The following is a 12,868-nucleotide window of genomic DNA, read 5'->3' on the forward strand; positions in this document are numbered from 1 at the left end:
ATTATATTAGATAGGGCCGTGAAACAAACACTCAGTTTAATCCATTTTAATTGCATTTTTTACACCACTGACAACATGACTTTTGTAAGACAGTGTACACCTAGATATTAGTGTAGTCATTGGACAGAGTTGCAAGCCATTCAGACATGGCTATGGTTTTAATATTGTAATGATTTTATTTAATATGTGTTTTTATAGGCTGCGCTTTCAGCCCAAAGGCTGTACAGAGTGGCTTACAACAGTTAAAAACAAACAAAACAAATACAAACTACAAAAATCACGTCCCCCTATCCCCACCCAATTAAATTCCCAGAAGCCAATAACATGCCACAAAAAGCCAAGTTTTCAATCGTTGATGAAAAATCACATAATAAAACTTTTCAACTTTACAGGAAGTTTATGCCAAAAGACTAGCACAGCGCTTGAAAAAACACTGTGATCAAGTACATATAAACGAAAAGTCCTTGGATGATGGAAGCTGCAAAAAAAATGCTCTTGATGAAAATTATTTTTCAAATGTTCCAGATACCCTAATCTTTCTAAATAGAATGCACACAAATGAACTGAAAATAATTTATATATTTAGAGGTTAAATTAAAGGTTCGTAACATAAAAGCGGCTAAAAATAACTATTGCCATTCCACAAGAAAGTGACTAAGCAAATTACTAAAGGCAATAAAATCACTTTTATGCAAACAGAATTAGCATGCACTATATTCTTTTTAAATGTATATTTAAAAAATGTATAATTTTATACATTTAAAATTCAATAAAATGAAACAGGCTTCCAACTTTCTCATGAAGAAGATTTACAAAAACAGTACTTACCTGCGTAAATTCAAGAAAGCTTAAAGTCTTGTTTTCCATCTGTTGATTGTCTCCTTCAGTATCATTTTCTGTCAAAACTAAAAAGTCTTTGTTTATATTATCATTATATACATCATCCATTTTATACAAGAGATGTTCAAATCCCGGAGAAGATTCCAGTGGCTCAATTATGTAGCTGTCATTCATTAACTCCAGTAATCCTCTGCCAAAATAACATAATAATATAGAATGCTAATTACAAAATGAATTAAAAAAAAAAAGATCAATGCTCAGTAAGATTTCAAATGTGCCAGTTTAGCTGACAGAAAAGTAGCAGGTAACTGTTTTATCTAATATCTGCTTTTGACTGCTTGATCAAGGCAGTATTTTTAAACAGGATTAAGGCAAGCAGGGTTTCAAAGTAATACTGTACAATTTTAAATAAACACCCACCTACTCAACCGTTCTCCCTATATGATGATGTACAAATCAGGCCGTACATATAACTTTCAAAGGAACTGTGCTTTATTTGAACCAAGAAATATAGAGTAAGAGCAGAGCATTCTGAACTACCTAATCATACTACTAAAACTATTATTGCTCATAAACAGTGGCGTCTTTAGACAGAAATATCTGGGGTGGCAACAGGAAGGCAAGCTAGGTATGGAGGGTGGCAGGCCAAAATGACATTTCCACACATCAAAGCTGGTGGTGTGTGTATGTGTGTGTGGGAGGGAGGGGGGGGGGAATCAAAGCTGCTGTGCTGAGGGAGGCAAAGGGAGAAAAATGTTGGACCAGAGTGGGCCCTGTGCTCGACTGCTTTTACCCAGTGTTTTTTCTTCTACAAACAAATGGTGCTGTTAACTCATATAGGACCAACTTGGAGACGGTGTGACTCATACAGGACCAACTTGGAGATGGTGTGACTATCCATGGCTCTACCCCACAGTAGCTACATATCCCTGTTACCAGCAGCAGAGCATCTAAAATAACCAAAATTGATGCAATTAAATTATGTAGCCTGTAAAATAATGACCCCTGACCCTGTATACTGAACCATCATGGTATTAAGTTTAAACACATAATAGACTAGATTCTATATATGGTGCTGAAAAATGAGCACCCCAAAAAATGTAAAAGTGCTATTCTATAAACGGCTCTCTGAGTTGGGCACCGTTTATAGAATAGAGTCTAGGGCCATGAGCCACGCCCAACTTTTAGGAGCAAGGATTTACACCAACTGAAAACTGGTGAAAATCCCCGCACAAAAATTAGACACAGATCAGGTGAATTCAGTAACAAAGGAGTGGAGGAGTGGCCTAATGGTTAGTGTAGCGGGTTGCAGATCTGGGGAACTGGGTTTGATTCCCGCTGATGCCTGATAGTTGGCAGTGGGTTGAGATCCTGGAGAACCAGGTTCAATTCCCTCTACAGCTCCGTGTGATCCTGGGCAAGTCACTTAACCCTCTGTTGCTCCAGGTAAAACTGTAGCAGAATGTACTACAGTCAACTCGTAACCACTTGTAACCACTCGCCTCCACCTACCTTCCTCTCTTCCTTCCCGTTCACATTAATTGATTTGCTTACTTTATTTATTTATTTTTTTGTCTATTAGATTGTAAGCTCTTTGAGCAGGGACTGTCTTTCTTCTATGTTTGTGCAGCGCTGCGTATGCTTTGTAGCGCTATAGAAATGCTAAATAGTAGTAGTAGTAATGTACTACTTAGACTGTGAGCCCACTAGGGACAGACCCAGTACCTGTAAAATGAAACTGTAAACTGCTTAGTTCTAAGCAGTAACTAAATACTTAAATGAATGAATGCACACAAATTCTTGGAACACCCATGCCCCTCCGATGAACATGCATCCTTTTCAGATCTGCACACTAGAATTTATGTGCACATCTTTATAGAACATGTCTAGCAAGATGTGCATAAATTCTAATTGTTGCCAATTAGTGTCAATAATTAATTAGCACTCAATTATCAGCACTAACTGGTTGTTATTCAAATTAAATGTGTTGAAATTGAGCATGCACTCAATTTCCCACATGCAATTTTTAGCACCATATATGGAATCCAGTGGAATCTGCATTCACAGAAGCTTTACTGATATAGAACCAGGATGCTTCCCCATACAAAATGACTGTATTTTGGTGTCATCTCAATAACAGCAAACAAAGACCCTCTCCAGCACTAGGTATCTTATGAAGTAACACACAAGCCTACAAAAGCTACTCAGGACTTACAGAACAAATCTACCATTTCATAACAGCACCAACTTCCAAAACTCACTGTTCTGCCCCCTTATTCATGGATGCACCTCACGCCTGGAATAGACTTCCTGAGCCTGTATGTCTAGCCCGTCTTTAACCGTTTTCAATTCCAAACTCAAAACCCACCTCTTTACCACTGCTTTTGACTCCTAACTCACTTGTCCTGTCCTTTATCCTCTTTATTCCCTTACCCTTAATTGTTCTGTTTACCTGTCTTATCTAGATTGTAAGCTCTTTGAGCAGGGACTGTCTTTTGTGTATGGTGGACAGCGCTGCATATGCCTTGTAGCGCTATAGAAATGATAAGTAGTAGTAGTATGAGTATTATTTGTATTCAATTGCATTGTCTATGTATGGATAGCACTGTGTACTAGGGCTGCTATCCTTACAGTATAGTTTCCTGTGATTGACTCCTTGTGAGCTTTACCTATTGGCCCTTAGTTCTGGACCACAGCCAGCCCTTCCTCTCTCCCCCTGGGGGCTGTGATAAGAGTCCCGGTCTTCATAGTATAATGTTGTGATCAGCAGCTGTTCTAGGGGCTGATCCCTCATTGATCTACTGTGATTCTATCAAAATTCTTCACAATTATTCCCTCACTTTTCCCTTAAGAATATTACAGCTTTTCCTCTCAGCTTGGCTAAAGTTCTGGCCATCTCCTTGCCCCTGAAGTGGCTAGATACAGACTGTTTGCAGAAGGCAACAATTCTTTCCAAGCAACTGAACTGTAAATTGATTTACTTTGTTTGCTATGATCGCTACATTAAAGAAAAGTCAGATTAAGACCTACTACTACTACTTAACATTTCTAAAGCGCTACTAGGGTTACGCAGCGCTGTACAATTTAACATAGAAAGAACTGAGAGTCTACTGGTAAATGTTTTACTTTGGAATGGTTTATGCTGGCTGTTGAAGCTTTATGATCTAGAAAAGCAAACTCCCTAGAACATACACCAATTCAGAAACTGAATAAGCTGCATTACTACAGATCCCTACTCAAACACTTGGCCTCAAAGTCACACAACAGAAATAGCCCCTCTTCAAATACAGGCAAAACTTAACCTGAAATCCCAAGAAGCCAGACTCAACATGTAGTACAATACCAGAAAACCAGAAAGAAACATGTTCCCTCCTGTACAGTGCAAAATAAAGGCAGCAAATATAAATTCTCAAATTGGAAATGTTCGAAACACTAAAATGAAAATAAAAGCTTTTTTTTTTTTTAATACCTTTGTTGTCTGGCGATTTTGTTTTTTTTATCATACCAGTTCCACTCTCTGGGTTCTGTTTTTATCTGTGCTCCTAACTCAGTTTCCAGGGCCTCCATTTACTCTTTTTCTCTCTTCTTTTCTCCTTCACTTGTTGCCCTACATCCATCTTTGGCACTAATCTTTCACATTCAGCTTTCTTTCATTTTTCTGTCCCTTTCTCAATGCTAGTTTTCTGTTCCCTTCACCCCATCCATGTACAGCATATCCTCCCTCTCTCTTCCCTTCCCCTACTACCCCTCTCATCCATCTATTCACAGCATATCCTCCCTCTTTCGTTCCTTCCGTTTCCCTCCATCCATGTGCATCTCCATCCATCAGGACTGGTTAAAAGTCAAATCTTCCATATCTGCTCTATACCTTCTACAATAGGCATGGGGCTACAACTTGCTCTGTTGTGTCCCAGATTCTCTGCTGCCTTGGTCTGTCCCAAATCTAGTGGCTGCTTCTCCACCCTGCCCTGCTCCAGGATTATTATTATTTTTTTTTACATTAAAGTTGGATCCAGGGGTCTCCTCTGGATTCAACTTTTCAGCAATAAAGATGTATCTGGAGGAGACTCCCCACCCCCCGATCCAATATTAAAAAAACAAAATCACCAAAGAAAAGATATGGCAGCACTCAAGTAAAAGCTGGATCCTCTGTGAACTTGATTGGAGGTATAGAATGGATCCAGTGGATCCAGCTTTTGCCTATTTTCTCCATCCATATGAAGCTTTTCCTGTCTCTTCCCCTCTTCTCCATCCATGTACATATCCCTCCCTCTCTTTCCTTCCATTCATATACATTTCCTTTTCCATTCATGTGCATTTCCTCTCTCTTCCCTTTTTCTCCTATCAATGTGCATCACCTCCCTCTCTTTCCTTCTATTCCTCTCCTCCACGAGCATTTATCTTCAATTCCCCTTGCCTCCTCTTCAACCATGTGTACTTCCTCCTTCTCTTCCCCTCCATCCATGTCCAGTATTTTTCCTCTCACAACCTCCCCTACTTTCTTCCCTCCCTCCCATCCATCATCACCCACTATCTCCACAACTCCCTCTATCTAACATTGCTGACTCCCTCCCTCTTCCCTGTTCTCCTCCCCCACTTGAGTCCAGCATTTCTCCTTGAACCTCACTCCTTCCCTCTACCACCACCCACAATGCCAGACTGCCCCCCCCCCCCGGGCAGAAATGAGAGGGTACCAGGTCCGGCACCAGCACTAACTTCAGCACCAAGGAGCCTTTTACCCCACATGCTCAAAGACCCTGTTGGTCCTACCCTCTCTGATATGTGTGCATCAGAGGGGTGGTATTATCATAGTCTCTTAACTCCTGGGGATCCAGCGGCATTTTCCTGCGGAGCTCTTGATCATGCTGCGCCTCATATAAATATGCTGCTATGGCAATCTGAATATCACAACACATTGCTTGCTGATTTGAAAGATACTCCTGGCAAAGACTGTGTTTGTTGAAACATGGCTCGTGTTGGGTCATTTTATCAGCATTTACTTTGGAGAATAAACTTTGGTCACCCTAAACATTCTGGTTGGCTTCTACCACTTTTTTGGTTCGGGCGTGAGCATTTGTCAGGCTGAACTGCTATCTCCTTTGTGCCTGGTGGTGCTTGGGTTGTTAGGTATCCTATATGTCAGGATTAGACTAATGTTTGTTATCTTAGTTCAATGGACAGCAGTGACGTTCCTAGGGGAGCTGACACCCGGGGCGGATCGTCGGTGTACTGCCCCCCCCCCCGATGCAGCGCGAACCCCCCCCTGGGTACACGCCACTGGGGGAGTGCCACGCGCCGGTCAACTTCGTTCGATTCCATGCTCCCTCTGCCCCGGAACAGGTTACTTCCTGTTCCTGGGCAGAGGGAGCATGGAAACGAACGAAGCTGACCGGTGCATGGCACCCCCCCAGCGGCGTGCACCCGGGGCGGACCGCTCCCCCCTTGGTATGCCACTGATGGACAGATAATTAATATACTGTACCATCATTTTGGGTGATTTTGCATAATCTACTGTCTCTGATCATATCTACCACTGCTGCCAACATTGTATAATAAACAGATTTTCCAGTTTTATAATAACATCTGAGCCTTGTGTTTATTACTCTCACTATAAGTGTAAGTTATCTATAATTTAGGACTGTTCTGAATTTCAGATTGTGAGTGAGGATTTGTGAAATAATCTAGAGTGCTAAGGTAAATTTACTTCTCACTCTTTGCCAACCCTCTCCTGAGCATCCTATGCCACCCTGTAGCGATGCATATGCTCAAAAAGTTGGACATTCTTTTCAAACAACCAAAATTAGTTGATGCAACTGAACCCAAGTTGTTTATGGTTTCTTTGGCTCTGCAAGACATCACATCAGGCCAAGAAGCACATTCTGGTCAAGATGGCATCTCTGCCAGAACTTGTCTTTCAATACATAAGCTATGCAGTCAATTAGTTTCAGCAGGTTAAAAAGAAAAAATAATACACCTAACTTATAGCAATGCACCATAGTATATCCAATCATATAATCTGTTTTTGGATAATAAGCATTGAAATAAAGGAACCAACATCTTAAAAAGGAACTAAGACAAAAGACGTGGAGGAGGGAGGTCTATCTGCCAAATACTTCTTGCATGCCAGCTCTGAACTATTATTACTACTACTACTATAAATAATTTCTATAGCGCTACCAGTCGTACGCAGCGCTTCACAATTTAACATGAAGAAAAGACAGTCCCTGCTCAAAAGAGCTTACAATCTAAATCAGGACAGACAGACAGGACAAACAAGGAATAAGGGTAGAACAGACAGATAGGACATATGGGAAGGGACTATTGAAGAGAGGAGACAAGATAAAGATTACGAGCAGGTGACAAGTTAGGAATTGAAAGCAGCATCAAACAGGTATGCCTTTAGCCCAGATTTGAAGGCGGCCAGGGATGGAGCTTGATACTTATTGGAGTTTGTGTGTCATGAAACAGCTTGCAGTTAAATGTGTTGGCTGTCAAACAGCCTTCAGACTAAATGGACAAGGAACCAGATCTTGGAACGACGACTATATGGATCTGGGACCAGGTCTTAGAACAGGCAGCCTCACTTCAACAAGAGACCTCTGAGATTCAAGTGAGGAGCTAATGCCAGACAGTTCAGAGATGCAATAACTTGCGGTCTGAATCACTATGTTTCAATCATTTTTATTGGAGAAAATTTTTAAATAAACTTATTCAACAGTATTTTGGCTTCTGTTGTAACTTATTTGCGTCACCATCAACATCTTATTGAACCTTTACAGCTTAACAGTAACTTATGCATCTTTATACATTGTACAGCGAAATAAACTAAATATATGGCATATTAGATATCTGCCCTTTTATCGCCCAACTGATCTATTGTTCTCCAGTTCTTTATTTTCCCCCTCTTTTCCCCCCTCCCTTTCCCTTCTCTCCCTCCCTCCCTTCCCCTACCCTCCCACCCTTACCTACCCTCTATCACAGTTATACTTCACATCACGCTTAGTTCTTAGTCCACTTTAATTCTCACATATTTATTATTTGACCTCTGGCTTGGGGAGTCAAGGTCAACCAGAACAGGGTCCAGCAATTCCAAAAGTTCTTTGTAACAAGGGGTCCCCGACCTCTCAGGCTTAGCCGTTCCGTGCGCAACAGGTTAATCATCTGCCCTCTCCAGTGAGATTCCGAAGGGCTCTCCGCTGACAACCACATCAACAGGATTGTTTTCTTGGCCACCATAATTGTTTTAAACACAAATGTTCGACATCCTCTTGGAGGGCTTCCCGATAGTTTTGGGTGGCCAAACAGCAACATTGGTTCTACTTGCCATTGTATATCCCACATGTCTGCCACTCGTCGTATCAATGCCTGCCAGTATGATCCAATCTGTGGACAACTCCAGAACATATGTCCCAATGTTGCTCCCTCCGCCTTACACTTGGGGCATGCTCCATCTGGTGATATGCCCATGTGAAATGCGCGTCTCGGAGGGACATACGCTCTCAACGTAAACTTAAACTGCATCTCCCAATAATACGTTAGGTCCGTATTCTTACGATATCCAATCAAATGTTCCCGGATCAATGCTGCAGTTATATCCACTCCCAATTCCGCACTCCACAGTTTAGATAGTGTCACGAAATCTGGTTCTTTTGCCATTTCCTTTAAATGTCTATGGTAAAATTTCAATGGCACTTTTTGTTGTGCTCCCAATGAGAGGGCCGATCCCAGCTCCTCCTGTACATCTTCCGTCATTGTTTCCTGTGGGAGACTACGGCTATAATGTTGCAGCTGCAAATAATGAAACCAATCTGATGAGTCAAGCATAAACTGGTTTTTAAGTTGTTCCCATGATTTAATCTTCCCATCCTTGTCTAAGGCCTGGTGCATGTATTCCAATCCTTTTTCCTTCCAACGTACAAAGGCCGCATGTTGTTGTCCAGGTGGGAATTCTGGGTTACCCCAAATTGGAAGGTATGGGGTTGTGGCAGCTCGAAATTTATGGTGTCTGCAGAGCCAACTCCACACCGCTTGAGCAGTATGCAAAATTTGTGCTGCTCTTAACAAGCTCATTTCTGCTTTATTCTTTTTATGTATCAGGGAGCTGATATGTCTCTGGCCTATTTCTTGCAGCTCGAGATGAGAGGGAGTAAAATATTGTGTGCGTCTTAGCCAATCATTTAAGTGCCTCATGCCACTTGCAATTGTCATTTCCCGAAGGTTCAATAGTCCCAGGCCTCCAAATTCCCTCGATAGATGAAGTGTGGACAGTGCTATTCTTGGTTTTTTCTGCGCCCACAAAAAGGTCTGTAAAAACTTGTTTAATTATTTTTCATCAGCCTTAGTCAGGTACAAAGGCAAAGTCTGGAATATGTAGAGCCATCTGGGCACTGTTACCATATTATAAAGGGCTATCCGACCCAGAAGTGATAATGGGAATCCCTGCCACATTTGTAAAGTTAACTTTGTTGTATTCATCAGTTTCCTCATGTTCCGATCGTATAGCTGTGTAAGATCTCGAGGTATTAATACACCCAGATATTTTATTGTCTCTGCCTCCCACTCCATGGGTAATGCTAGTGTCTGTCTGAGAGCATCCCCCTGCAATACCTCCAAAGCCCTAGATTTTTGAATGTTCAATATGTACCCTGACAGGTCCCCATACTCCCTTACTATCTCCAATATTCTAGGTATTGCCCGTTCTGGTTGTTGGGTTATTATTAATAAATCATCAGCAAAGGCGAGGGCTTTGACTATGCCTCCTGCCAGGGGCACCCCCCTCACCCCTCCATCTGCTTTAAGCACTTGTAGCAGTGGTTCCATTGCCAGGATAAACAAAAGGGGCGAGAGCGGGCACCCCTGCCTGGTTCCCTGTTTGATCTCAAAGGAAGTTCCCTTTATTCCATTTACCAAAACTGCTGCTCGAGGTTTGTTATACAATGCCCCCAATGCATCTCCATACCATCCTTGAATACCCATATAGTTTAAGAGTCCAAACAAGTATCCCCAGTCTACCTTATCGAATGCCTTTTCAGCATCCAGACTAAGAACCAAAGCTGGTTCCTGGTCTTGTTGGCTCTTTGCCATTGCCAAGAGCAGTCGTCTAACATTGTTCCCTGCTTGTCGGTTCTTCACAAAACCTACTTGTTCTTCCCCTATTAAATCAGGAAGGAGTTGTCCTAATCTGGTGGCAAGAATGCGAGCCAGTATCTTTACATCTAAGTTTATCAAAGAGATTGGCCGATAGGAACCTGGTTGTGTGCTCTCCTTGCCTGGTTTAGGTATCAAAGTGATTAGTGCATCATTGGCATACTGGGGGAATTCTTTGTCTTCTACTACCTGTTCCAAGTATTTCCCCAGGGCTTCCAAACCTTCTTTCGATAGTATCTTATAATATTCTCCCATGAAGCCGTCAGGCCCAGGTGCCGAGCTCATGGCTAACGCTTTGATCGTGTTTTGCAATTCTGTCCCTGTTATAGGACTGTTTAACATGTCTATTTGTTGTGGCTGGAGTTTGGGGAAGCCCATTTGATCTAAATATTCCTCCAAGTCCCCTATGTCCTTTCTCGGCAAGCCCCCATATAAGGAACTAAAATAAGTATGAAATATCTTCCCTATATCTTCACTCTTATTTTTTGTCACCCCCTTGTGGTCTTGTATTGCAGTGATTACCCGTCCTGGGGTCTCTGTTTTCAGCAGCCTTGCTAATATAGTGCCCGCTTTGTTACCAAATCGTTGTAATCTACATTTATAATATGTTAAGGATCGTATAGTCTGCTTGTGAATTAGGGTATTAAGGGTAATTTGGGCCGTTAAGTATTGTTCCTTATTTATTGCTGTTGGGTTTTTTATATAAACTTGTTTAGCTTTCCTAAGTTGGGTTTCTAGATGTAAAATTGCCCTTGCTTGCTTTTTCTTACGGCTTTGTACAAAGGCAATTATATCCCCCCGCACCACTGCCTTGGAGGCCATCCAGTATAGTTTTGGATTATTCATGTGCTGTTTGTTAAACCGTGCATAATCCTTCCATTTAGCATTAATGTAACGGGTGAATTCTTTGTCTCCATGTAAGTACATCAGGTATCTCCAACCCCCTCCATGCCTATAATACTCTGAAGCCTCTATCTCCATCCACACCATTGCATGATCCGATATTTCTGTAGGGCCTATTCCAGTACCTCGTACCCAGGAGAATGCCGAACTGTCCAGAAGTATATAGTCTATTCTAGAGCTGGTACCATGTGCCCTAGATAAATGTGTATAATCTTTTGTCTCTGGGTGTAATGCCCTCCAAGTATCTACCAGGCTTAACGTGCGTATGAATGTCGAGAGTGCCCGCTTTCTACTCCCCCCTTGTGGTGCTTCTCTTGGGTTAGTGGTGTCCATCATTGGGTCCATTACTAAGTTAAAATCTCCACATATCAACAATTTCAGAGATGCATACGGGGCACACTGTTTTATTATGGTTTGGAGGAAGTTTGGCGAGAAATCATTAGGCCCATATAAGGATATAACCAAGAACTCTTTATTTTGAAGCCAAAGACGTATTAGGACGTATCGCCCCTGGGGGTCTGCCTGGAGCAATTTTGCCTTAGCTGCTATTCCCTTCCTTATTAATATTGCTACTCCCTTCGACCTGCCTGCAGCAGAAGCAGAAAATACTTCCCCCACCCAAGCTCTTTTCAATTTACAGTGTTCATCTTCCGAAAGTCTAGTCTCCTGTAGACAAGCCACATCTGCTCTATGTCTCTGCAATGCCTGTAATATTTTCGACCTTTTCACAGGGGTTGCTATGCCCCCCACGTTCCAAGATATAAACCGGATCGTCTTAGCCATCCCAGCACAGCATTAGCCATATTAAAAACCAGTTGTTCTTTAGTAAACTTGAGATTTGGGCGCCCAGCCTCGCCTTCCTCTCTATTGGTCTGCTCTTATCTGTGGGTTCCTTGATTTTTGTCCTACTCAGCGCATATAAGGGTGTTCTATTCCTACCCTCCCTCCCCGAAGTTACTTCCCTTCTGCTCTTACTACCTGTCTTCCCTTCTTGTGGTTGTAATTTCAATTGTGTTAGTTGCTCCTGTGATAGTTCCCCCTCCCTCTTTAATCTCCTGTGTCCTGCTCTCTTCCGTTTTTCTCCCCTCCTCCCTCCCTCCCTCCCCCCCTCCCGCCTCCCCCATTTCTTCTTCCCATAATCCTTGGTCCGCCCCATCCACCTTATGGTGTAAGACTTATAGTGATGGTTCCCCTCCCCCAACCCGCTTATTCTCTATATTATCCAATTTCTTGTGTTCAGTCTTGTGCAGGTCTAATTGCCTTCCCCCTCTAACTCAATATAGTGTAATAGTCAGCAAGTCCTCTTAAGTTATAGTTGTACTCCCTGCTTCAGGGTATTCAAATCTATACCTCAAATGTTTTGTACTGGATTCATGTGTTAGCGTCCTCAGAGTTCAGTTGATCTTGGAGCCCATCCTGTGCTTCTTGCGGTGTCTGAAATATTTTCCAGTTTCCATTTTGCAGTACTTTCAATTGTGCCGGATAAGCGAGCATGAATCTTCTATTCAATGTTGCTAATTTTGTGCATATTGGTCCAAAGGCTCGCCTGCGTTCCTGCAGTACTATCGAGTAGTCCTGAAAGATTTTTATTTTTGCTCCATCAAATGTCAACGCGTCCCATTTCTGGCGTGCACCTCTTAGAATTTCAGTTTTGTGCACAAAGTTGTGGATCTTTGTAATCACTACTCTTGCTCTGCCATTTCCAGTTCCTTTTCGGCCTAATCGATGAGCGCGCTCCAGGCAGAGAGGCCCCGCGCTGTCCGACAGCGCAAATTCCTCTTTTAGCCAGCGTTCTAATTGTGTTTGGAGTAGTTGGTCAGGTACTGTCTCAGGAATTCCCACTATCCGCAAGTTCGATCTCCGTGATCTATTTTCTAGATCGTCTAGTTGTTGAGCCTGGGTTGTAGTTAATTTTTCCAATTCCCGCACTCGCTCCCGCAAAGCATGTTCTGCCTCCTCGGCTACTACTATACGGCCT

The 12,868-nt window shown here is 42.3% G+C and overlaps 1 protein-coding gene across 1 annotated transcript in view; it reads right to left on the minus strand.

The window, feature by feature from the left end:
• Positions 1 to 12,868, minus strand: part of LOC115469725 (disintegrin and metalloproteinase domain-containing protein 9-like) — a 247,157-nt gene that overhangs the window by 176,156 nt on the left and 58,133 nt on the right. The window contains exon 6 of the mRNA XM_030202513.1: positions 829 to 1,030. Within this exon, the coding sequence (XP_030058373.1) occupies positions 829 to 1,030 (202 nt within the window). The remainder of the gene's footprint in view (positions 1 to 828; positions 1,031 to 12,868) is intronic.

This window comes from Microcaecilia unicolor, chromosome 4 (assembly GCF_901765095.1).
Source record: "Microcaecilia unicolor chromosome 4, aMicUni1.1, whole genome shotgun sequence".
In the NCBI taxonomy this organism is placed as follows: domain Eukaryota; kingdom Metazoa; phylum Chordata; class Amphibia; order Gymnophiona; family Siphonopidae; genus Microcaecilia; species Microcaecilia unicolor.